Below are 27,894 nucleotides of genomic sequence, written 5' to 3'. Positions count from 1 at the left end.
TTATAGTCTATGGGTCCGTGAAAACCACAGATGCCATCCGTGTTGCATCCGTGTTTCAAGTATCATTAAGAAGAGGTTCTTTGAAAATTATTTTTAATCTGTTCAGTGTCAGTGAAACATGGATTCAACACAGACAGCAGAAAACGGACACATGGACCCAACACAGATCCTTCACGGATAGCTTCATGGATGCATCACTGACCACCTGCCCATGGATTGGAGCACGGTCACTGACATGTGAACGAGGCTTTAGGGAGCGTAATGGGCCGTCTCAATGTGTGTTCTACGGGCAGACATGATGAGCAGCTAGTCTTCACTCACCAGCTCAGAGTTAAAGGATATGGACACCTTCGGGGCAAATTTTTCTGCGATTGCATTTTACTCATTTTGGGCTAAAAATAATTTTTCAAAAGGTCTTTAATAAAAAAAAAGTTCACCCATTTCAGAGAAAGAGGGTTAAAAATATCAGTCTGTTTTCATGCTGTCACTTTCTGTATTTTTTTTTATTCCGTCAGCTGACAGCTCGTGTGGCTCTTATCACCGATCTCATAATCACTCATTATAGCCCTTATCAAACTGATAAGAATATGGTTTAAGTAAGTGTTTATGAGGTCAGGAGAATAATAATGAGCCTCCAGATAGCAGGATTCAAATAAAAACAGAACATTACAGCTTGCAAACAAACTGATTTTTAACCCTTGTATCTCAGAAACGGCTGAACATAAAAAATAAAATAAAAACTATTGAAAAAATGATTTTTAGTCCAAAATGAGTAAAAGAAATGCCCCGAAAGTGTACATAACCGTTAACTGAGAATTATACATGAATCCTGCAAAGGAGAGTTAAGTGCCAGATACAGGTCATATAATGGTCAAATATAGTGCTATCGCTTATGTATATACACATGGCAGCTTATTCTGGAAAGTTATCTGAAACTATAGGTACATTATAAGGTGCAAAAATCAAGCTGGCATTCAAGTGCCTGTTTTTAAAACATTTTTATGGGAATTCCCACTACACATTATAATTTGCCAATATATATGTAAAAAAATGGATTTAACATTTGTGTGCCAACAAGAGGACATCTATTTACATTGCTTGCTACAAATCAGGAGCTATTTACTGTGAAGCACCACTGGTTATTGTACAGGTTTAGAAAAACATGGCTGCCTTCTTCCAAAAACAGTACCACGCTTGTCTATGGGTTGTCTCCGATACTGCAGTTCACTTCCACTGAAATAAATGGAGCTGAGCTGCAATACCCCACACGACCTGTGGACAGAGGTGGAGCAGTTGTTAGAATTCTGGACTACACCTTTACCTCACAAGGAGTAGAGATATCAGGAGAAAATGTTAATTATCAGCAGGTTTAACTTTGCCTTGATCTTCCACTTTCTTTATGGCAGCCTGAATAGCTTGTTGGTCACCTAAAAATTCATGAGGCTTGATAGCCCGCAGGTTCTCATCCAGTTCAAGCAGCACCGGAACACCAGTGGGAAGTGAAATATTTATTATGTCATCATCCGAGATCCCTGCGAGGAGAAAAGAAACAAAAATAAGGTATAACTGTAATGCAGAATAATCTAACATGAGGACACATGATTATTTTAGCCGACTCTGTGCAATACCACATTTCACCTCTGGTGGCGCTGCAGGAAGACTGAACAGAAGTTTCAGAGACTCATCCATAAGGGTTCAAACAACAAGACACCCTGCAAACTGTTTTATGTCAGAGGACAAGGATTCTTCACATTGGCAACACCATTAAAAGGAACCTGTCAAATTGAACATGATGCTTGAGCTGCAGGCGGTATGTTATAGAGCAGGAGGAGCTGAGCAGACTGATAGATTGTTTTACTGGGCTTTGATGTCAAGCAGGCTCATCTACAAATGATTAACATTTTTTTTACTTTATAAGACCCCCCCCCCCAAAAGCAGGGAGAAATGACAATCTGGCTTATAAAGCGAAAACTAATGAACGATTTCATTATGGAAGTGCTGACTAGTATGCAGGAGGCACAGGGAATGGTGTAGTGCTGCTAGTGCTCTCTGTACTCACCGCTCCCTGGTCTTCTTCTAGTCGCCTACTATGCTATGTCCTGACTGCGGGAAGTTAGTTGTTTGGTTTATTTTACCATCTAATCGGAGGTCTGATCTGAGGACTGATAAAGATTGGGGGTCCAGTTGGAGGGTCTGATGAAGATTGAGGGACTGATTTGAAGGGGGCCTGATCTGAGAACTGAAAGAGTGGGAGTCTGATCTGAACTCTGAAATCTAATAAAGATTGGAGGTCTGACTGAGTGAGATCTGATGAAGATTGGGGGTCTTATCTGAGATCTAATGGAAAAAAAAAATAATAATCTGATTTTCCTCCTCAAAAACCTAGATGTGTCTTATGGTCAGGTGCAAGTTATAAAGAGAAAAGTATGGTAACCGTTTACCCTCTATGACTGTGTATACAGACATAGCTGTCAATCACTGATAGGACCGCCTCCTAGACGCCAAAGTTCACACTGAGTTGGAATTTAAATGCATAAATTACTAGTTTTATTGAATCCTTTCCAATAAAAATCCTTTCCAATCCTCTTAGCGCCTCCTGCTGCCTGCAGATTACACTGTATTTTCATGGTGACAGGTTCCCGTAAAGGTCGAGCGGTATTGAAGACTATATTAATTGTCACCCTGGAGATAGGTATACCTAAGAAATAATTTGACACAAAAGGGCAACAGAAGGAAACATAAGGGATGCTTTTTCCCCCCCCTTTAGGAAAAGTGTGTTTATATACTAAAGTAGGTTGAACAGATATAAGATAGAAAATAGGTAGATACTCATATGAAACAGTGCCCTATGTATATATTATGACCCCCATAGTGGGCCCCCATTGTAAATAAATTTTCCCACAGTGACCCCTATTGTAAACAATGTCCCCCATAGGGAGCCTTAAAGAGAGTCTTTCACCTAAAATGACCATTATACACCACAAACATGATGATATCCATTACATTCCCCCATATTATAATCTTACCTTTCATATTGCTGTCCGTCGCCTATTCTCTCTTAAAAAAGCTTTTAATCCATATGCTAATTAGGTTCTGAAGATGCCCAGGGGCGGCGTTTATGCGGCCGGTGCCCAAGCTCCACGGCGCTGTTCAAATCAAACCCCTCCCCTTTCACCCCTCTGGCCCGCCCTCGGTTCTTCAGATACCATCCTCCAGTCAATGACAAATCCGGCGCCTGCGCCTGCGCACTCCATTACCCACTAGGGCAGAGGCAGCAGAGCGTTTAATGCGCATGCGCCGGCCCGTACATCCCGATATTTTGGCAGTTTACTTCCGCCGGCTAGATCAGGCCGGCGCATGCGGATTAAACGCTCTGCTGCCTCTGCCCTAGTGGGTAATGGAGGGCGCAGGCGCAGGATTTGTCATTGACTGGAGGATGGTATCTGAAGAACCGAGGGCGGGCCAGAGGGGTGAAAGGGGAGGGGTTTGATTTGAACAGCGCCGTGGAGCCTGGGCACCGGCCGCATAAACGCCGCCCTTGGGCACCTTCAGAACCTGATTAGCATATGGAATCAAAGCGTTTTTAAGAGAGAATAGGCGACGGACAGCAATATGAAAGGTAAGATTATAATATGGGGAATGTAATGGATATCATGATGTTTGTGGTGTATAATGGTCATTTTAGGTGAAAGACTCCCTTTAATGTAAATAATGTCCGCTGTTGTAGACAATGTCACCCATAGTCGCTCCCATTGTGCATAATGTTTCCCATAGTGACCCCCACTGTAAACAATGTCCACCATAGTGGCTCCCACAGTAAATAATGCTCCCTACAGTGCACCCTATAATGCTCCTCATTGCAAATATTGGCCCCCCATTGTAAATTATGTCCCCCACTATAAATAATGTCCTCACAGTAGCCCACATGGTAAATAACATCTCCCATTCTGTTGCTGCTGGCAAAAAACAAATGCTTCACCCACTTGCACACAAGGAGCAGCAGCACCCGACGGGCACAGCATGATCATGTGACGTCACCCTGCTGTGCGCGTCAGAGGTCTTGCTGCCTCTGTGCAGAGCGGGTGTTCCCTCACTTGCAAGTGGATGAGGTGAGTATTTTTTGGTATTATTTTAACCTCTGAAATGGAAGCCCTCCCCCACCTTTTTTTTATTTTTTATACCAGTTGGACAGGTGCACGCCTGTCTAAACAGCTGTTCAAAATGGGCCCATTGATTTCGATGGGGTCCGTCTTCCATATTTCTTGACGGCCACTATTTACTGGTCATAAATAAAACAGCCGTGTGAATAGCCCCATAGACTTTAATTGGTTCTGAAAATGGCCTTACTCTGTAAAGGTCACTAGAGGGGAAGGAGCAGATATGGATTCAGTTACACCTTAAACTTTTCTTGCTAGTCCTCTGACACAGGGAGAAAGGTCAATTCTATGGTCTTGGACAGACTGCCAAGAAATCTCACTCAGCTCACAGGTCTGTCTAAAAGAGTGCAAAACATACACTGACTGCTCTGAACTCCATAGGAGAACAGAGAAAGCCAGGAGTCTGGGAAAGCTAGGTGACCACTGTGGGAACTGTGGAGGCAGCCATATTATCATCCAGCTTTCCCAGAAACAGATAAGAAACGTCTAAATACAGTTTTTAGCAAATCAAGAATAAAAGGGCGAGTTAATAATATTTACCAAATGATACTCTTTCTAGATGAGACAGCTTATAGACAGATATGAGACAGATCATATCTATCCACGTCACTCATCTGGACTATATATAGAAATGTATGTGTTCGGGTTGCTCACCTCATCATATAATGGTGCACAGCTTGTAAGGGATATTTTTACCGTCTAGAACTGTACTACAGTAGGTATACTTTTATCATCTAAGTGAAGGAGAACACTGTTAGGGTCCATTTACACATCAGTATGTGTTTTGTGGATCCACGGATCTGCAAAACACGGACACCGGCAATGTGCGTTCCGCAATTTGTGGACCGCACAAAGCCGGCACTATAATAGAAAATGCCTAATCTTGTCCGCAATTGCAGACAAGAATAGGACATGTTCTATTTTTTTCGGGAACGGAATTGCGGACCCAGAAGTGCCAATCCGCATTCCCGGATCCAGACAGCACATAGTGTGGCCCCATAGAAATGAATGGGTCCGCAATTCCGTTCCACAAAATGCGGAACAGAATTGCAGACGTGTGTATGGACCCTTATTCAGTCTGAAAAGCCCTTAAGACATAAGCCCTGATTTATGAAGACTGGTTTGTTCTACTGGTTTGTGTGGGTCTTGGTGGGCCCTGGTAGGCATTTACTGGTAATTTATGATGAGAAGAAGGCTTAGTCATAAATGAAAGAGGTTGTCTCACTTTAGAAAATGGCATTCATCACGTAGAGAAAGTTAATACAAGGTAATAATGTATTGCAATTGTCCATCTTGCTTCCTTTGCTGGCTGGATTCATTTTTCCATCACACTATACACTGCTTGTTTCCTGCAATCCAGCAGCGGTGGTCATGCTTGCACAATATAGGAAAAAGAGCAGGCCTCTCTGGTGGCTGGGACTGTGGGAGTTAGCATAGTCCAGCACCTTTTGTCTATTATGTGCTGCTGCCGGATTGCAAGTTGGTCGTAACCATGGAAACGAGCAGTGTATAATGTGATGGAAAAATGAATTCAGCCAGCAAAGGAAGCAACATGGATAACAACATAATAAACGGATCCGCAAAACAGACAACATGCAGAAACCATTCTGTATGTCATCCGCAATTTGCGAATTCATTGACTTGAATGGTGCAGCGGACCAATCTGTACGGACAATAGTAGGACATGCTTCATATTTTTGCGGAATAGAAATGCGGACACACGGATGCGGACAACATACTGAATGTTGTCCGCACATTTTATTCACCCATAGGAATAAATGGGTCCGCTTCTATTCCGCAAAATGCGTAACGGATGTGGATCGGAAGCGGAAAAAAATAATACGGTTGTGTGAATGTACCTTAAAGCTAGAACCAGCCCTGTACCTCAAGGCTATATCAAGCTGAAAGCTAGAGGGGAGCGTCTTTTCTGCTGCAGCTCAGGAGGCGTGTCCATGCTCTCCCTATCACAGCTCAGGAGGCGTGTCCATGCTCTCCCTATCACAGCTCAGGAGGCGTGTCCATGCTCTCCCTATCACAGCTCAGGAGGTCGATGAAGGATGAAACTGAGCATGTGCGGCCTTCTCAGTGAGCAGGACAAAGAAATAAGAAAAAGTACAGGTGGAGCTATACAGATACATTTTATTGAATAACTCAGCGGCTATACAACATTTTTAATTCCATGCAATTACAAAAGATCCAGGTATTGGCTTCAAAACTGTAAAATATTTCACGTGGGACAAACCTTTTAAATGCTTCTTCCCAAAGTCCATGCAACAAAGTGAAATCTACCCTCAGGGGCAGTAAAAGCAGATGAACGTGTGGTCATACAGCTATCCCAAAACAGATAATACAGAAACAAAATATCAGAGTTGAATGAGTTACAGGAAAGGATGTGGAGCCAAGTAGTAGGGAGCAGAACTTTCAAATGTGCATTAAAGGGGTGGTCTCACTTCAGTAAATGGCATTTATCATGTAGAGAAAGTTAATACAAGGCACTTACTAATGTATTGTTACTATCCATATTGCTTCCTTTGCTGGATGGATTCATTTTTTCATCACATTATACACTGCTTGTTTCCATGGTTACAGACCACCCTGCAATCCATCAGTGGCTGTGCTTGCACAATATAGGAAAAATTATGACAGAGCGGTGGTGCTAGATCAGAGCAAGTACAGGAACCAAAGTTAAAAAGCATCTATCAGCAGGATCAACCTTATTTAAACCAGACATACCACCTGGTCCTGCTGATTCCAACTATACATTAAGCCCTTAACGCCTAGCGCCGTACATGTACGGTGCTGGCGGGGTCTTTAAAGATGGCGCCCACTCCAGAGTGCTGAGGGCGCCATAGCCGCGGGTGGCCGCTTGCTTCTTATAGCAGACACCCGCGGCTCATGTCCGCAAACGGCCGATCGCGGACATTTAACCCCTCAGGTGCCTCGGTCAATCTTTCCGGTGGTGCTCCGGTTCCCCTGAGTGGCGATCGGAGGAGCCGGAACATGTGTGCAGCAGCCCCTGTCTTTGTGAATGACAAGAGGCTGCTGCATAGTGTTTCCTATGGAGACCTTGCCTGTAATAGGGCTCCATAGGAAAGTGGTAAAATCATCATAGATTCCTATGCAAGTGCATTGGAGTCTATGATAATAGTAATCAGATAATTGATTGCTATAGTTCTCTATAGGAACTAAAAAAATAAATAAATATAATAATAATAATAATAATAATAATAATAATAATAATTCAAATCAACCCCCTTTCTCAAAATAAAAATAAAATAACAAAAAAATTTTTTTTTTAAATACACATCATGGCTGTCGCGATGTTCGAAAACGCACATAGTATAAAAATATATTCCCCGTACGTCAAACAGCAAAATAGAAAATAGCGTCCAAATGGCAAATTCGCAGTTTTTGGTCGCTTTATTTTGTACAAAAAATAAATTAATAAAAAGTGCTAAAAAAAAAAAAGTTACACACCCCAGAATGGTATGAATGAACATTTCAGATCGCCTCGCAAAAAAAAATAAAAAATTGCCCCCATACACATAATTACAAAAAAGTAATAGGGGTCCAAATATGACGAAAAAAAATAAAACAGATTTTTTTCCCCCCACTTTAAGGTATCGCCGGATTTGTACTGACATGTTGAATAAAAGTAACCGGTCAGTTTTATTGTACATCGAAAATTGTTAATTAAAAAAACCCAGTAAAACTGTGATAACATTTCTTTCCTGCTTCCCACTACATCGTATGCAATATTAAATGATGGCGTTGGAAAGTACAACTTGTCCCGCAAAAAACAAGCCCTCATATGGCTAGGTCAGTGATGGGCAAACTGCGGCTCTCCAGCTGTTGCAGAACTATAACTCCCAGCATGCAAAGACTGCCTACAGCTTTCAGCCTACAGCAGGGCATGGTGGGAGTTGTAGTTTTGCAACAGCTGGAGAGCTGCAGTTTGCCTATCACTGGGCTAGGTGAACAGACAAATAAAACCTCAGGTCCTGAAAGGGTTAAATATGGTTCTACTTGGTGCTATTCCTAAGAAGTTTAAATTTGTATTAATATGTAAATGAGGTAATTGAAGCCCTGAGAAAAGGCACCACGTATAACCATATCATCACCACCCCACAGCTCTGGTCACTCCCTCCCCTTTCTTTTGATTGACAGGGTCAAACAACTCACCTGGCCAAGTATTCCTGTGCTTATACCCAGAACAGTGGCACAAGCGCAAGAACATAAGGCCTGGGAATGGCACCATGTCGAACCATAAATAAAGTCTCACATGGGGCTGGGCAATTATTGAACGACATCAATGGTTTGATCATATTTTGAGTAAAGATATCGAATTGGTGACCAAACTGGTCGCCAATGCGCCGTAAAATTTGCAGATGGCGAGAAGACTTTTTAGCCTTGTTGACATTTTCAACAGGGCTGCTGCGCTGTAGCTAAATATTACGGCAGGGCATGGGAGCCAATAATTTCTTGCCCCGCCGCAGGCGTTCGCTCAGCAGCACAGGGTAGAAGGAAGCAGTCCCTCACCCTCCCCTGTGCCGCTGCTGCCACCAATGAAATAACAGAGGGGAAGAGGAGGGGCTGTGGCTACTGCGCCACCAATTATGTTAACTCACCCATTAATTTAAATACAGGAGACGGGTGCTGGCTGCAGAATCACATAGCCGGCACCTGACCTCTATGACAGGTCGCTGCGATCTGCAGCAGTTAACCCCTCAGGTGCGGCACCTGAGGGGTTAACTTTCACGGATTGCAGCTACCTGTCACAGAGGTCGGGTGCCGGCTATGTGATTCTGCAGCCAGCACTCGCCTCCTGTATTTGAATTAATGGGCGAGTTAACGTCATTGGTGGCGCAGTGCCCCCCCAATCCCAGTATTTAAAACATTGGTGGCGCCACCCCCAAGTATTAAAGTCATTGATGGCAGTTGCCACAGGGTCCCCTCTTCCCTCCTCATTGGTGGTGAAGTGGCAGTTCCCATCAGAGCCCCAGCAGTGTAATCCTGGGGTTCCTAACGGTTACCATGGCAGTGAGGACGCTACTGAAGCCCTGGCTGCCATTGTAAGCTCCCTGCTGCTGTGTGTACTATGCACAGGGCAGCAGGGAGAGTGAGGTCCTATTCACCCTAATAGAGCTCTATTAGGGTGAATAGGACAAGGGTTGTAGCCCCTAAGGGGGCTTATAGTAAATAAAAAGTGTACAAAAAATATACATATAATATTAAGTAGAAATCGGCCCCTTTTCTCAATTTTACTCATTAAATATTTAAACAATAAATAAAACATATTACAAATAGCCACGTCCGAAAAGTCCAAATAGTCCACTATTAAAATATTTTTAAAAATATCTCCTACGCGGTGAACGTTGTAAAAGAAAAATAAAATAATCGTGTCACCTTGTCGCCCCCCCCCCCCCCCCCAAAATAGCATAGGACTGTTCTATTATGGGCCAGACGTTCCATAAAATGCAGAATGGTGTTTGTTTGTTTTTTGGCGTGGTATCGAATGGTATCAAAGTATCGCAATACTTTTTTATGGTATCGAAACTGAATCAAAAGGTTGGTATCGCGACAACCCAAATATGTAGTGCTGGCTCATTACTGTGACTTCTCAAAGTCTATATATATACCGTATTTATCGGCATATAACACACACTTTTTCCCCCTGAAAATAGGGGGCAAATGATGAATGCGTGTTATACGCCGATTAGGGCTGAAACGTGTCCTCCGGAGGCCAGAGAGGCAGGACTGAGCCGGCCGGCACAGCGGAGGGAGGAGGAGGGAGTCTCTCCCTCCCCACTGTGCGCGGCTGCCGCTGAACACCAATGAGGACAGAGTAGGAGGGGAGGGACTGTGGCCACTGCACCACCAATGATTGTGCCGGCCATATCCCACAGGGTCCCCCTCCTCCCCCCCATCATTGGTGGCAGTTTGCAGTTCCGATCGGTTACCATGGCAGCCAGGAGTCACGCTACTGAAGTCCTGGCTGCCATGGTATGTTAGTGAGCAGAGAGCAGCGCATTATACTCACGTGCGCTGTGGCCGCTCCTTCTCATAGGTCTGTGCAGCGCATTGCTAATGCTGTAAGCATTAGCAATCCGCCGCACAGACAGAAGAAGGAGCGACCGGCGGCCACAGCGCACGTGAGTATAATGCGCTGCTCTCTGCTCACTAACATACCATGGCAGCCAGGACTTCAGTAGCGTGACTCCTGGCTGCCATGGTAACCGATCGGAGCCCCAGCATTACACTGCTGGAGCTCCGATCGGAACTGCCACCAATGATGGGGGGGGAGGAGGGGGACCCTGTGGCCACTGCCACCAATGATTAATACTGGGGAGGGAGGGTGGGGGGTTTGCGTTACCAGAGGGGGCAGATCAGAGGCTTTATTTGAAATTTAATTGTTTTTCCTGAAATTTCCCTCTTAAAATGAAGGTGCGTGTTATACGCCGATAAATACGGTATATAAAATTTCTTTTTTTTTTTTTCAATTTGGCTCCTAAAAATTTTATTTGGCTCCTAAATTTTTTCAGTTTAGGAGCCAATGGCTCCTGTTTATTTATTTTTCAGTCTGGAGCACTGCTGGGGAATGTTTGTGATATTCTATGGGCCCACTCATCCATGTGGAAGGCACTCTCAACCAATTTAGGTATCAATCCATCTTTGCAGATCACATACACCTATATGTGCCAATTGTCTTCCCTGGGATGGATGTGATCTTCTAGCGCCAGCAAGTACTACCCTGGCCCCTAATTCCCCAGACCCGAACCCAATAAAGCATCTGTGGGGCCACTTAGATGGCTGTGTTCACTATTCACTCACCTAAAGAATTATTAGGAACACCATACTAAAACGGTGTTGGATTCCCTTTTGCCTTCAGAACTGCCTTAATTCTACGTGGCATTGATTCAACAAGGTGCTGATAGCATTCTTTAGAAATGTTGACCCATATTGATAGGATAGCATCTTGCAGGAGATTTGAGGGATGCACATCCAGGGCACGAAGCTCCCGTTCCACCACATCCCAAAGATGCTCTACTGGGTTGAGATCTGGTGACTGTGGGGGCCATTTTAGTACAGTGAACTCATTGTCATGTTCAAGAAACCAATTTGAAATCATTCGAGCTTTGTGACATGGTGCATTATCCTGCTGGAAGTAGCCATCAGAGGATGGGTACATGGTGGTCATGAAGGGATGGACATGGTCAGAAACAATGATCAGGTAGCCCATGGCATTTAAACGATGGCCAATTGGCACTAAGGGGCCTAAAGTGTGCCCAGAAAACATCCCCTACACCATTACACCACCACCAGCAGCCTGCACAGTGGTAACAAGGCATGATGGATACATGTTCTCATTCTGTTTACGCCAAATTCGGACTCTACCATTTGAATGTCTCAATAGAAATCGAGACTCATCAGACCAGGCAACATTTTTCCTGTCTTCAACAGTCCAATTTTGGTGAGCTTGTGTAAATTGTAGCCTCTTTTTCCTATTTGTAGTGGAGATGAGTGGTACCCGGTGGGGTCTTCTGCTGTTGTAGCCCATCCACCTCAAGGTTGTGCGTGTTGTGGCTTCACAAATGCTTTGCTGCATACCTCGGTTGTAACAAGTGGTTATTTCAGTCAACGTTGCTCTTCTATCAGCTTGAATCAGTCGGCCCATTCTCCTCTGACCTCTCGCATCAACAAGGCCTTTTCGCCCACAGGACTGCCGCATACTGGATGTTTTTCCCTTTTCACACCATTCTTTGTAAACACTAGAAAATGTTGTGCGTGAAAATCCCAGTAACTGAGCAGATTGTGAAATACTCAGACCGGCCCGTCTGGCACCAACAACCATGCCACGCTCAAAATTGCTTAAATCACCTTTCTTTCCCATTCTGACATTCAGTTTGGAGTTCAGGAGATTGTCTTGACCAGGACCACAACCCTACATGCATTGATGCAACTGCCATGTGATTGGTTGACTAGATAATCGCATTAATGAGAAATAGAACAGGTGTTCCTAATAATTCTTTAGGTGAGTATGTATCCTTCACCACGCACCCTGCAGCAGATGTAGGATGCACTGCAGTCAGCATGGCTCCACATACCTGTGACAACCCACCAAGACCATATTGAGTCACCCCCAGCCAGTCTAGCTGCTGTCCATACTGCACATGGTGGTTACTCTGGATATTAGCTGGTGCTCATAATAATGTGACTTGACTGTGTTAAATCTTTCAGGTATTCACTGAGGATACAGACACAACTTATTGGAAATGAATGATCGTATCAACATCTGTTTGTCCAATGATTGGCACTGTCATTTTTTTCTTCTAGACCCAAAGTTCATCCGCAATATGCTTCTGTCTGAGGACTGCAGTAGTAAATTTATATGTGGAGACCACGCACATACAGGCGAGCACCCACTTGGCGTTTAGTCGCGATTTGTACTCCAGCACTATTTCTACTGCTCAATTTCTGAATAAAGACAGATAGAGGAAACGTTCATGAAGCACTGATGAACTCAGGAATACTGTCAGGTCATTGTCACTGGCTTTTCCACTCTGCCCAGACAGTAGCTGTTTGGCAGCTATGTGATCCTAATGACAGAAGAATAAGGACTCTGATGCACTGGGCAACAATACATCTTCCTAGAAAAACAGGATAAAGGGGCGCACTGCAGTCCTTCCTGTTGGCAGTGTTCTATCAGAGGTGACTTCACAGTTGCAGACATCCATTAGCAAGAAACACATGGGGGACTTTGATGTAAAAGGAACAATGAGGCTTTCTTATGTCATTTCACATACAAGTCAAAGATCCTCTCAAATTATGAGAAAACAGATCCCTCTAGTCATTTAGTTTAAAGGGAGCTTCCAGTACTATGGCTTATTTTTAGGATAGGTTATCAGATCGTGGGGGGGGGGGGGGGGGGCGGCAACACCTGGCACTACCACGGATCAGCTATTTCAGTAGGTGCCAATGAAACTATACAATGGACAGAGCTAGCAGCACAAAGTTTTGTCCACTGTGTGGGGGTACTGCAGCTCAGCTCCTTCACATATGAATGGAAGCTAAGCTGCAATATGCCAGTAACAGAACTACACAGTGGATGGGGCCTTCTGTCCACTGTACAGTTTCTGGCGACTGTGGCTACCTGAAACAACTGATCGGTGAGGGAGCAAGGTGTTGTAGCCTCACTGATCTGATATTTATAACCTATTGTGAGGATAGGTCATCCATAAGAAGTACAGGCAAGAAAATTCTTCCACCATTAGAGGGAGCCAGCTGCATATGCTTTTAGTATTGCTTTTCCATGCATAAGTGTGCAGCAAGCTCCCTCTAGTGGTGGCTGCAGGCAAACAGAATTCTATCATTTCACTCTGTGTCTATGCAGGAGCTTTGTACTGGACAAACAGAGCTCCGACCACTATAAAGACATAAATCTAAATTCTGGTGTTTAAGACTGGGCATTCACTTTGAGGGTACTTTCACACTAGCGTTAAAGTTTTCCGAAATTGAGTTTCGTCCTAGGGGCTCAATACCAGAAAAAAAAACGCATCAGTTTTATCCCAATGCATTCTGAATGGAAAGCAACCCGTTCAGTATGCATCAGGATGTCTTCAGTTCAGTCACTTTTACGGTATTTGGCCAGAGAAAATACCTCAGCATACTGCTGTATTTTCTCTAGCCAAAATTCCGGAACACTTGCCTGATCCGGCATTAATTTCCATTGAAATGTATTAATGATGGATCCGGTACCAAGTGTTCCGGAAAACCAGATCCGGTTTCCCAGTCTGTGCATGCGCAGACCTTTAAAAATAAATACCGGATCCATTTTTCCAGATGACACCAGAGAGACAGATCCGGTATTTCAATGCATTTGTCAGACGGATCCGCATCCAGAAACAAATGGTATCTGTTTGCAACGGAACTGCCTGCCGGATTCCTCTAACGCAAGAGTGAAAGTACCCTAAGTTGTATCACGTAATAAGCACAGCAATTATTACGTATACAGTTTCTCATGCATGAAGAATGTAAGGTATAATTATGCCTTGCAGGTGGCTTTTCACCCTTAATAGAAAATTATCCTTTTTAATTGAAGACTTTACTGGCTCTCATGCCACACAGACTTTTTGACCCATTGCCAGTAAGTCGGACGTTCCGCTAAGAGACGATTGCCTTGTATTTATTAAAGGAACACTCCGTGCAAAACTGATGTTTCAAGTTATGCTTAGTGGGTGCTCGAGGATGCAGTGCATGCAACAGGGAAGAATTCAAGGAACTCATAGAAGAGTATTGTGTCATGTAGCGCCCCCTTTAGGACCCAACCTAAAACCATGCAGAACTGCCCATTAATGGGCAGAGATTATACAAGCCCCACCCAGGACAACAGGGACCGTCTCTGAAATTTAGAGAGTCCCTGAAAAATGGGGACTGTTAGCAACTAGGATTTATTGGTCACTGGCTGATGATTCGGAGCCTATGCAGAAGGTTACTGTACCATACAGACCCCTGAAACACTACAAGATAGAGACAAGTTCCGTTTTTAAAGGAGCCGTCTAGCTGCACTAGTGATCCCAATCACTATCTTGAATCAAGGTCTCAAAAGTTAGGCAATTCTCTATAAGCATTGAAACAATGGCTCCAAAGCGGAGCTTCACTTTAAGAGTTCAAACTTGACCGACTAAACAATAACAAAAAGGTAAAAAAAAAAAAAGTTTTCGTCCATCGTCAGGGTGACACAATAAAAGTGATCTGTCAGCATTTGTGGTCTGCTGCCTGCTAGGAATGTGTACATGGTCTGGCTCCAAATTGTTTCAAGTGATCATCCAAGCTTAGTCTTGTGTCATGCTGCCACCCTGAACAAAAGGGGCATTAAATGGGAAAAACAAAGAAAAGCTTGCTACCCACCCAAATATCCGAGGAGGCTGCTGCCAGCACCCAGTGGTCAATATTGTAACCTGTGAAAACGTGTTGGCACCCAGTGTCACAAAGCAGAGAAGGGGGGCAGTCAACGTTTGTTTCATAACATACATGTTAAAAGGATGTTCCCCCTGTAATAAAAGGGGTATCCCACTGGCATACATTAAAATAAAAATGGGGATAGATGGGTCTAAATTCAGATGAGAATCAGCAAGGGGAGCACTGTTTGTTATTTTAATCTTTACTGAGATTTTGCACTTGGAATACAACCATTGGCTAACCTCCGGCACTCCAGCTGTGGTAAAACTTACTTGGCTGTTCTCAGAACTCCACAGAAATTAATGGAGCATGCTGGGAGACGTACTTTCACCACAGCTGGAGTGCCGGAGGATAGCCATCACTGATTTAAAATATACTTGTGTATACTTTTGCAATCACTGTACACAGGGGAGGTGTTATCAGTGATTGATAGCATCCTCTGTGTAAGTGTGTATACATAGATAGCTGTCATAAAGGGCCGTCCATTCCATTCCGAAAAACTGCGGAAGGCACACAGACAGGATCTGCAATTTGCGGACCGCAAAACACGGTGCGTTTGAGTGAACACGCCTTAAGTATGTATGTATGTATTATATATAGCTGTCAGTCACCGATAGCGCCTCCCCTGTGTACCGAGAGCTGTCGACACATTTTACTGAATCTTTTCCCACAAAATATATAACCAATCTGCTTAGTTTCTCCTGCTCTATAACATGCGGCCTGCAGATTTCATTACATTTTGTGGAGGCGGGTTCTCTTTAAGCACTGTCACGTTATTTTGCAAATGTATGATATTGTTATTTGGGCATCATATTGTTTGCCGCTTATAATTAAGCACTGTATGGCACAGTTATTTGTACACTATATGAGGGTGGCACCAATATGACGCACTGCGCAGGACACCATCCAGCCCAGAGCTGCAGTACCCGAGATCAGCCACTGCAGACTGTACAGAGCTGTGGTGTTCGGGCTCCATACAAACCGGCAGATAACAGCTCGATTGTGGTGTTGGACTCCCACTAATCTGATACTGATGACCCACCCTATGGATCTCTCATCAACAGAAAATGAAGGCGTGACAGAACTTAAAGGGAACCTGTCCTCAACTGATCTCACTGAGGGCAGCATAAAATAGTGACAGAACTGCTGATTTCAGGGTGTGTCACTCATGAGCTAAAAGTAAGTGGTTGCTGAGAACCAGCATCGTAATCATCACAGCCCAGGCCTTGAAAAGAGTCAAATCTACTTGAGAAGAGTCCTGGTTACTATAATCTCCTGCACTCCCCATCCATCTGCTGATGATTAGCAGTTCTTTCCTAGAGAGAAAGCGAGAAAACTAGGTAGAAGACTGTCAGACCTCAGCAGGTGGGCAGGAGAGCAGGACTTCATGAATAACCAGGACTCTTCTCAGGTGGCCGGGACTCTTTTCCAGGCCCAGTCTGCCATGATTGTGATGTTGGTTCTTGGCAACCATTTACTTTTAACTTTGATAAAATTACAAAATGAAAAGATCGATGAAATGAACTCACCTGTCTCTACTTTATGCTGCTGTTAGTATGGGCAACATTAAGTTGATGACAGGATTCCTTTAAAAGATTGTTCGGCGTCAGTGCTGTATTACAATAGGGGCGTTCAGGTCGGCAGCCCCGGGCCCAGCACCACTGGGGGGACTAACGCTGACCCGAACGCCCACATACTGCAGGGGGGGGGGGGGCACAGGAGTGCATAGTTCCCTGCCTTGCCGTCGATCACCGCCGTAGGCTTCAGGCCTAGTAGGCCTGAGGCCTATGCAGTAGTGAAATCCTGGCGCAGGCGGGCATGGTGACATCATCACGCTCCTGTGCCAGGATGCAGCACTGTGACGTGTGCGCGCCTGCCTCATCCCACCTTCCTCTGGGAGCAAGCGCCTGGCCCTGGACATAGGTGAGTGTTTAGCTTTTAATTTTTTTCACTTTTATTTTTTTTATTTCATGTGCCTACTTTGGGGGGCATGTGGGGTGGGGACACACAGGAGGACATATTAGTGAAGAGGCATCGAGTCCATAGGGGGGAAATTACTATATTGGGGATTATGTATGGGGGCAAATTACTATGTGGGGGGAAATTATTATGGAAGGATTACTATGTGGGGGCTTAATTATTATGGGAGGGACTACTATGTGGGGGCAAATTACTTTGTAGGGCAGTGTGGAGAAACTACTGTGTGGGTGAAATCAATGTGTGGGGGCAGTGTGGGAGAAATTGCTATGTGGGGCAAATTACTATATGGGGCAGTGTGGGAGAAATTACTGTGTGGAGGCAAACTACTATAAGGAGGATTACTATGTGGGGGCAGTGTGGCGGAAATTACTATATGGGGCGTTGCTATTGGTGAAGCACTGTGGAAATGCTATTATTTTCGGGGACACTATACAGGGATTATTGCCTGGAGCACAATATAGGGTGTTATTATTACTGGGGGCACTCTAGGGAATATTATAGCTGCTGTAGACACTATAGGGACATTTGGGTTAATTTATCAAACTGGTGTAAAGTAGAACTGGCTTAGATGCCCATAGCAACCAATCAGATTCCACCTTTCATTTTTGACAGCTCTTTTGGAAATCCAGTTCTACTTTACACCAGTTTGATAAATTACTCCAATTATGTCTATTAGGGTCCACTCACACGTCCGTAACGCGTTTCAAAACACAGACAGCAGGAATGTGCGTTACGCATTTTGCGGACCGCACATTGCCGGCACTTATAGAATATGCCTATTCTTGTCCGCAATTGCGGACAAGAATAGGACATGTTTTATTTTTTTCGGGAACGGAATTGCGGACCCGGAACTGCGGGTCCGCAATTCCGTGTCCGGGCAGCCCCATAGAAATGAATGGGACTGGACCCTTAGGGTCACTATTTTTTCAGCAGTATAGTACCTGGGGCTTCGGGGAGCACAACGGGCACAGTATTGGGAGTGGCAGCAGGATGACACTGTGGGGACACCAGGATGGGGAGGTTGATGGAAAAATTTAGAAATCCAACGTGTCTGTATTAAAAAATCTGTAGAGATGAGATGTGGCTGAAAGAATTTGCCACGGCGGTCTGGGTCAAATGGAGGAGAAGTGGAAAGAGAAGATCTACATGACAGGAGATGTCACTGTATGTAAGAGGTATGTGGTGCTGTATTCTCCTCCTTGTCTTTTTTATTATAATTATATGTAGGGGTGGGCCATATAAACTATATAAATTCGGGCAACGATATAGATTTTGTCTATATCGCCATAGATGACCACAGAGCGGTAGTGAATTGAAGAAGCTTCTCACTCAGCGCTCCGTGGCCTCCCGACTCTGCACCGCACTGCACTGGCCAGGGCCTTACATGCACACATCGTCAGCGCGCTGGCTGACGCTCTGTGTGACGTCAGATCCCTCCCAGGGCATCAGCCAGCCGTGCACCCTGCAGGAAAGGTAGGTATATTAGCAGGGGCCCGAATCTACCAGGGGGTTGGGTGGATGGCTATGGCATGGAGCTGATGGCGCTGGCTGAGGGACATGGATGACTGCAAATAGCAATGGCAGCAATGGGGCTGATGGCACTGGCTGGGGGACATGATGATGGTAGCAATGGCATAGGGTTGATGGCCAATGACAATGGCATGGGGTTGATGGTGCTGGCTGGGGGACATGTATGATGGCAATGGCATGGGGCTGATGGTGCTGGCTAGGGGACATGGATGATGGCAAATGGCAAAATTTGCACTTTATTTTAAACAATTTTGTGTTTTACTAACACTTCATCTTTACATTGTTTGGAAAAAGATCTGTTACACAATACACATATTAAACATTTCTTGAAAAGTTTTGTAATTTGTATACATACAGAAGAAAATAATATATTGCGATATATCGTTATATCGCACATGCTTCAAATTATATCACAATATAGATTTTAGCCCATATTATATGCATTTTAAATTTGTTGACCAAATTTTTTACTTTAGGACCCAATTTGGAGTATTTTTTTTAGTCTAAAGATGTCATATAGCGTAGGAAAGACTGTGGCGCTCACAAAGCACCGCAGCCTCTTCATACAATTTTTTTTTAAACTAAAATGGAGGGAGGCACCCAAGTTGGGTAGACAGCCCTGGGCCTATCATGCACTTAATCCGCTCCTGTTCGGTATGGTTCACAGAAGTCACAGCGGAGACTGTTCATGCGCCGCTACGCGGAAGTGTAGCAACACATGAATGGTTGCTGCTCCATTGGTGCGAGATTTTCAGGGCAGGGTGAGATGTCCAGCCCTGTCAATCAAACAGCATGGGGAGCTTCTTCAGCAGTGGGGACAGCCTCTTGTATGTGAAGAACTCTCGCTGATATAAGGAATTGATTCGTACAAATCATGTCCCCCTCTAATATAGGTTACACTTACCCTGTTCCCCGGCACCCGCATAGCTCCAGATGCCTGCACGGCCGCTGCTGCATCTCCCCATTGCACGGATCAAAACATCCGTCGGGGGGGGTGTTTGCGGTGCTGTTCAACCAATAGCAGGCCATGACAGAGACGAGCATCCCTAGCATCGCGGCTGACTACAGGGAGGCTCATCCCCGTCACGGCCTGCTGTTGGCTGCCCCCACCTCCCCCGGATGTTTTGATATTTTAATAGTTCAGGCATTTTGGGATGCAGCAATCACTGTTATGTTAATATATTTTATTGTTTACTGTGAACCTACCTTTAGGTGACTGGAACCAGCGATCTTCTGATCGTTTGTCCCAAAGACCGCAATAGAATACTACTGCAGTCTATGAAATTCTGCCTCTCTGCCTGCTGAGCTGTGCCTCGTGCACGTCTTTACAGGCAGTTAACCATGACCGGCCTGGGGACCTTCAGAAAACCCCCATAAGCATAATGACGTTCATGTATGTGATTATGCATTAAGGGGGTGAAAGAACATCTTTCAGCACGACCAACCCCCCCTTGACCAGCCTGGTACGGTTGTTCATGCTGATAAAAACTATACACTTAATATGATTCTAAGTGGCCCCATTACAAAAATAACTCACGAGACCGAGAGATACAACGCAGGCACAGGATGGCAGGTCTCGGCACTTGCTCAGTTTGAATCTGCGCTCTGAGCAAACGCCAAGACTAGAAGATACAGCGCAGATTGGAGAACACAGGTCTCAGAGCTAGAAGAGTAGCAGGCAATAAAATATTAGCCCTGTCAATCCAGTGGAACGGTAGAGGGACTGAAGCTGAAGAAGAGTGTAAAAAACTGGTGCTCAGAGGGATTTGGCCAGCCTCTCTGTGCTCCAGTTAGGTAATTTGCATATACATGAAAATGCAGTTCTCAGTAATGGGGCTATGGAGAGTCATAATAAGGATATCATTTTTATTAGCATGATCAACCCTACCAGACTGGATGTCTGGCTTAATAAGATTGATCATGCTGACAGATGCTCTTCAAAAACTTTTTGCTAAGCAAATTTATAAAAATAAAAGGGCACTGTACCTTCCAAATGTTTTAATAAAGCTCTTGTGCTGTTTCCATGTGCAGATATAAGAACAGTTTTCCCTTTTTTGATTTCAGGTCCAATCTCCTCATTCCAGTAGGGAAGGAGCCTTTCCAGAACTTGCTTCAAACTCTCAGATTTTGGCAATTTGTCTTTTTGTATGTCACAAAACATATACCTTCGATCTGTATGAATCTCCTGATAATAAGGATGGCTCTCATCTATAGGCGGAAGGGGGACATCATAACTCCTCCTCCAGATCTTAACCTGCTCTTCTCCATGATTCAGTGCCAGTTCAGCTCGGTTGAGACCAATGAGCGCCCCATAATGTCTCTCATTGAGCCGCCACGAACTCCGAACAGGGACCCATTCTTGGCCAAGTTCTTGCATTACAAGCCAAGCTGTTTGGATGGAGCGGCTCAGGATTGACGTGTAGACCAGGTCAAACTCAAATCCCAGAAATTTTAAATGCTTTCCGCACATCTCAGCTTCTCGAAGTCCATCCTCGCTCAACTTTTGGTCAACCCAACTGCAAAATCGGTTCTCAATGTTCCAGGCACCCTCACCATGCCTCAGCATTACAAGTTTATATTTGGACATGTTAGGTTTTGTACTTCAATTCTCCAGGGTAGAAGATATGATTGAAGGTGCTCACCTGATGGAGAAAGACACATGGCACATTAACTCCTATACCCTAGCCATATACAGAACAGCACCAAATATCCTGATGTCTACTGGGATTTTGGCAAGACTTGCCATATGTCTAATATTAATGAGGGCCACCCGTTTCGCCCCCAAAGGCAGATGTCAGTCAGCTGCCATTCAACATGACCACCAAAAGGTGTCTAGCAGTGGCTTACTCTACTCACTGCATTCAAAACACATGTACACTCGTCCAAGCGGATATATGTGATGGGGGGGGGGGGGGAGACACATCCACTGAGAGTCATCTCATGTGTATCGCCAGCCTTGTAACAAGTTATGCAGCACTGTACTGTGCTAGTGGTCCCTCAAGATACAATATTAATTTGTTCCAGGGCGACCATTGTATGTTGAAACCATTGTAAGTTGAGTAATCGGTTGCAAAGCCCCAAAATGTCATCCAAGATAAGTGAAAATTAAGATTTAAGAAAAATAAGCAGATAACTAAGACAGATAAAGCAAGTCCTTACATATAACAGTCAGGAATAGCTGCTAACTAGTAACTAATACAGCTAGTTTACCAGAGGAGTGGCCTGGATTGGTTGGATCTGAGTCTGAGACATTGTATGTTGAGTCTAGTTTCAACTTATGATGGGTGAGAAAAGACCATTGTATGCTGGAAATATTGTATCCTGAGGCCATTGTATCTTGAGGGATCACTGTATATCCCATAATGCACTGTAAACCAACCTAAGCCAAGACCGTGAAAACATTTTTTTATTATTGCATTTTACTGATTTGGGGCTCAAAATATCTTTCCATTGGTCTTCATCATTTTTTTTTACTTTTTTTGTTTCAGTGCCTCACAATGAATATGTCATGTTGCTGCTCTGATGGCTCAATCTGTATCCATTATCTCTGAACTCTTGACAGCTCATAAACACTCATAGCTAAATACTTCTCAATTTATCTATAATGAGTACTTGTGAGCTGTCAGAAAAGGGACAGGTAAGGCCAACAGATTGAGCCGTCACAGCAGCTGATTCACTGTAAAGAAAAATGCAACAGTCTGCAAATGCACTGAAAACTGTAGAGGAAAAACTTAGTAATAAAGACCAATTGAAAAAATAATTGTTACACAAAGGTGTATGTAGCCTTAAAATCTCACAAGGTACCATTTTGAGTTTTTTTTTTTTAATTTACCAGCAATAAAAAAAATTCACATGAATACAGATGATGACTAAACATAGAGCTCCACATCCAAACGAACAAAAGTAAAGGCTTATATGTCTGCAGATACCACCAGATGATCCTCATTTCTACATCATAATTGGTAGTTAGCTGGAACATGCAACCTATCATAGTATCAGGCCTATTTCTCAAAACCAATAATAGATAAGAAGGATAAGATGTTATATGGTAAGATAATAGATGAGACACATCTGTTATATGACCAGAGCCAACACAACCAATGCCACATCTACTACCGGTTATTAAAAGTTATCCCCTATCCACAAGATAGTGGATAACTGTTAGATTGGTGGGGGTCCTACCAATTGGACACCCACCAATACCAAAAACGCATACCAAGTAACCATCACGGCACCCCAAAATAATTGGAGCAGCAGGTCAGACATGATAACTGCCACTCCATGGGAGTTCCGGCGGTGACAGACAAGTGCGTCGCTCAGCTATTTCCGGAACTCTCAGAGATGAATGGAGCAGCAGTGCATATGGGGGAGCTGCAAAGGGCCCAGCGGTAGGACCCCCCCCCCACTGATCTAATAGTTATCCCCTAACCTTTGGATAGGATATACCTTTTAATAACCAGATTACCCCTTTTGCAAGGATGGTCTTATGAATATGTATTTTAAGATTAATGCATATACTATTAGCATAATGTTTCTCTTTACCAAACCTGCAATCTGTCAGAGAGCCTGACAATTTCCCTGCAGTGCCTCCACAGGGTAAATGAAGTATTACATGTGTCTTTTGAAACCGACCTCTAGTCTAGAGAAAGCCATGTTTTTCTTTCTGGCACATTGAAAGGGGTCCTAAATAACAGACTCACCTGTATAATAGACAATCTAAAAATAAGCTTACTAAACCAGGCAACCCCTAGTAGCTCCCCACATAGAGGATGTCTGGATGCTTCATTATGCAGGTCCTTTCATTCATTTGACACACAGGGGCTCCAGAGGTCAGAACCAACATCATTCATATTGTCATGGCATATTACAGTGATACAATATACCTTTAAAGTTTCAATATAGATTGGAAGTATCCCTTTAAAGTTCCACTAGCTGTATTTGACAGCGTATTTAAAGTGATAGAACATCCACACTGTACACGTGCAGGCTTCTCTTACTCTTAACAATATCTGACATTCACGAACCCGGAATATTAGGCACATGTAGACAAAAGCCTGAGGCTGAATTGTGCTGCATCCAACACACACTCCATAGATAAAGTCAATAGCTGAAATCTCCTGTAAATGCTACAGTAAAGATGGGTGTATGCAGAATGTTTACCCAACAGCGCACACACAGAACTGTATTTACAGATGTAGCAGTGTGGAGTTTGTTGTTTGCCCCTTGTTAATTGCCTTGCGATACAATTACTACAAGTCTTCTTTCTGACGTCACTGGCCAAGGAACAAGCCACGACCTCTTCAAACAACCGATCGTCACCTGAGGATAGGCCGTCAATATCAAAATCTCGGAGGAAACCTTTAATGTAATCCTCAACCAAAAGTGTTTGTTTTAGGCCTCATGCACACAAAACGTATGTATTTTGCATTCTGTAAAAAAAAACAAAAAAAAAAAAACGGATCCGCAAAAAATATGGATGAGATCCTTGTGCATTCTGTATTTTGCTGAACGGAACAGCTGGCCCCTAATAGAACAGTACTATCCTTGTCCGTAATGCGGACAATAATAGGACATGTTTTATTTTATTTTTTAGGGATGTAAATATGGACATACAGAAACGCAATACACACGGAGTAACTTCAGTTTTTTTTTTTGCAAACACTTTGAAATGAATGGTTCCGTATACGGTCCGCAAAAAAAAACACGGAATGGACTAGAAAAGAAAATACGTTTGTGTGCACGAGGCCTTGGTTGTTCCTGCGCTTAGGACTTACATGGTCGCATTTTTGCAATTTAAATGTTGATAAGACTGCTATACGCCACCCGTAAGCTGTTTACAGACTTGTCTTATGACAAACAACCCCACAAGCTGTGACTGTAGTCAGACAAAACGCCCCCCCGGCAAACAGCAGAGGTAATCATGTAACACACGGCCAGCCTTAATCCACCACTGCCTTTTTAGCATATTTGGATGTCTCCCCATAGGGAACCCCCTTTTATGATACCTATATGCAGTGATGGCCAGCGAACACATGCGGGCTGCCATCTTTAGTAAGGTAGACTCACCCGTCCGGCGATGCACAGGTAAGCCCTTACCTGTGCCGGGAGCCGGTCTGAAATCAAATGCAGTCGCCGGGAGCAGGCAGTTCCGAGAACAGCCCGATGAAGGCCCCGGGCGGCTGTTCTCGGAACTGCCTGCTCCCAGTGACTGCATTTGATTTCAGACCGGCTCCCGGCACAGGCAAGGGCTTACCTGTGCATCGCCGGACGGGTGAGTCTACCTTACTAAAGATGGCAGCCCGCATGTGTTCACTGGCGAACAGTGTGAACTGACCACCACTGCCTGTATGCCCTTCCATAGATTAGATGGACATAGATTGTGTAGTAAAGCAGCCCTCCTACCTGGGAGACAAGAGGGGCATTTATTGATACAGTGATGCATACCTACCTGCATTTTTGTTGGTAAATTTGGAGTGTTTAAAAACCCATTTCATACAATGGTGGCATATCGCTAGAATGTGCCACCAGTGTCAGATAGAAGCTGGAGACCCGCTCCTGTCTCCAGAAAGGGGCCTAGAAGGTCAAGGACAACACATATGCACTATATTCACTTCTGTGAGACTTCCGAAAAAAGCAGTGCGCACGCAATTTTGGGAAGCTTCATAGGAGGTGCATGGAGAGCGCACCGCGCACGTTCAACCGCTCCATTCATCACTTTGGAACTGACAGAAATAGCCGAGTTGGCAATCTGCTATTTTCTGAACTCCCACAGCAGTGAATGGACGGTGGACTCTCTTGCGTAATGCACTCTGCTTCATTTTTGGAGGCCAATTTAGAAGTGGGTCCCAGAGGCGGGGACCTGCAACTATCCGACATTGGTGGCATAGCCTAGTGATATTTGTTGGCAATACCCATTTAAAGGGGTTGTCTCATCATGGACAATGGGGGGCATATCGCTAGGATATGCCCCCATTGTCTTATAGGTGCGGGTCCCACCTCTGGGACCCGCACCTATATCGAGAACGAAGCCCCACAAGTTAAGGAGGGCGCACTATGCATGAGCAGCCGCCCTCCATTCATTTTCTATGGGGCCGGCGAAAATAGCCGAGCACTGGCTTGGCTATTTCCGTCTGCCCCATAATAATGAATGGGGGCGGGGGCCGCGCATGCACTTCTACAGGGAGTCGGCTTGGTGGTGGCTGGACCGGAGTCCTCCAGCCACCAAGCCACCACCTTGCAGGGCTCCGTTCTCTATATAGGTGCGGGTCCGAACAGTGGGACCTATAAGACAATGGGGGCATATCCTAGCCTTGCCCAAACCCACACAGAACCACCCACGCTTATAGTGCCCACTTCACCAGTCCCACTGATCACTACTTCCTCCTCTTTTCTCCACGGCTTCCGCATCCAAATTTATAATGCCCGCTTTCTCTATACCTTTCTCACAGATAGCGGACAAGGTCCAACTGTCTTCTGGGTGTCAGCCCAATTGGCAATACCTTCATCGGCGCATTTTTCCTAAGGGTTGAGGGATATGGCACAGGAGAAGGAGAAAAGACTGGGTGGAATTACGTTTATTGTCAGGCGCTGGTGAAGCCACGGGCAGTATAACTGGTTGGGTACTGGTTTTTATTGTGGATTATTACGCACTTTGTCAAGCTGGTCAGCTTGTAAGTATAATTAAGTGTGAGGGCAACCATGTATTTTTAGCGATACCGCCCAGTTTTTGTGCTTTTCTCCTCCAACTATGCCAAATCCCTCACCACTTAGGAAAATGGCGCTGGTGAAGATATTACCAACTGGTAAGTTGGGGCTTGTGGACTACCTGCAAGGAAGATGTAGAAAAAGCGGAGGCCGAAACCATGGAGAAAAGAAGTCAGGACTAGTGATGAGCAAACTTTGTGTTTCAAGTTCGGCGTACAAGGTTAGGGTTATCTAAGAATTCCATAACGTTATGGATAATTTATGTATGGCCCGTGGTAGCGAAATCCATAACGGAATTTTTAGATAACCCGAACTTTGTACACCAAACTTGAAACCACAAGTTCGCTCAACACTAGAAAGGACTATATGGAAGATTTATCAACTCTTTTCTAAAGGACAACTGGCTTCATTGCCCACAGCATCCAATCAGATTCCACCTTTCATTATTTAGAGCTACTCCGGAAAATGAAAGGTGAAATCTAAGTGGTTGCTATGGGCAACTAGGCCAATTTTTCTTCACAACAGTTTGATAAATCTCCCCCTATAAGCATGGAGTGTGTACTCACACCATGGCAGGAAAGCTGCAAGAGGACCCTGCTATTTTCCGGATGAGCTGGATTTATGGACATATTCTACATTAGGATGTTATATCATTTATGCTATGTTTTATTTTACTATTCATTTTATAATCATGATGAAAACATCGAAATTATTTGGGATCTACTTAGCAACTATGGGTGGCTCAGGGTTAGCGCTCCTGTCCTGCAGAGCTGGTGGACCTAGGTTGGAATCCAACCTCAATGAACATCAACATGGAGTTTGTAGGTTCTCCTTCTGTTACTTTGACTGAAGGCACTGACCCTTTCTTTAGAAAATTCTTATCAACCACATCTGATCTGAGCCTCCATCAGTAAGAATTTCCATGAGTCAGGGCAAGGAACCTAAACATGACGCGCAGATTTTCTAACTGCCCAATAAAATAACCATGAAAATGTGCACATGTCAATGAAAGGAAATGATGGCTCCTCAGGACCAGAGATGGAAAGTCCAGTCCAGAGGATGGCTTAGTGTGGAGGTATGGGGAGATGTAGCAGAGCTGATTATCTCAAAAGGTGGCAAAGCTGGGTGTTTTGTATTTGTCACTGAGAACAAGGTTTTCTGTGGTTTTCACAACATGAAGAGTTAAAAAGGGGCAAACAAATAATATGTGAATGCTGCAGAGCGGAATTTCTGATAGATAGAGGCAGCCAAGTTGAGGGAGTCTCTGAAGCTGCACAGACTTATCAGCATGCACAGCCCTCACAGAGTAACAGCACCCATTCAGCTCAGCTACATCCTAGCCCATCTGCAGCCAGTGCATGCATGTATTCCAGGGACTCACCTCCTGCAGGTGCTGCCGCTTACGGTCAGTCCAGGCTGCTGCACAGGAGGATAGCTGTTGTTGTTGTGCAGGGCAGGCTCTGCTGCTGCAGGACTGCTTCCCCCTCCTCCAGGTTTCTGCAGCCCCGCCAGTCTGCTGTGACCTAGTTGCTAGCTCTGGCCCCGCCCATTTGTCGCTTTGACT

At 44.5% G+C, this 27,894-nt stretch overlaps 1 protein-coding gene across 1 annotated transcript; it reads right to left on the bottom strand.

The window, feature by feature from the left end:
* Positions 1-27,838, bottom strand: BPGM (bisphosphoglycerate mutase). Its single transcript, XM_044281056.1, has 3 exons — positions 27,712-27,838; positions 20,613-21,268; positions 1-1,532 (listed from the first exon to the last, which is right to left on the bottom strand). The coding sequence occupies exons 2-3, from the start codon at positions 21,211-21,213 to the stop codon at positions 1,354-1,356; spliced, it is 780 nt and encodes a 259-aa protein (XP_044136991.1). The 5' UTR covers positions 21,214-21,268; positions 27,712-27,838; the 3' UTR covers positions 1-1,353.
* Between the last annotated feature and the right edge of the window lie 56 nt (positions 27,839-27,894).

The sequence above is a fragment of the Bufo gargarizans genome, chromosome 2 (assembly GCF_014858855.1).
Source record: "Bufo gargarizans isolate SCDJY-AF-19 chromosome 2, ASM1485885v1, whole genome shotgun sequence".
In the NCBI taxonomy this organism is placed as follows: domain Eukaryota; kingdom Metazoa; phylum Chordata; class Amphibia; order Anura; family Bufonidae; genus Bufo; species Bufo gargarizans.
This window is presented reverse-complemented; position numbering and strand designations above follow the sequence as displayed.

Excerpts from the sequence above, each read along its gene's own strand:
- BPGM (XM_044281056.1), bottom strand. The coding sequence starts at position 21,213 with ATGTCCAAATATAAACTTGTAATGCTGAGGCATGGTGAGGGTGCCTGG. Across the intron at positions 1,533-20,612 it reads TTTATTAAAACATTTGGAAG|GGATCTCGGATGATGACATA; the intron begins GTACAGTGCCCT and ends TTCTCCTCGCAG.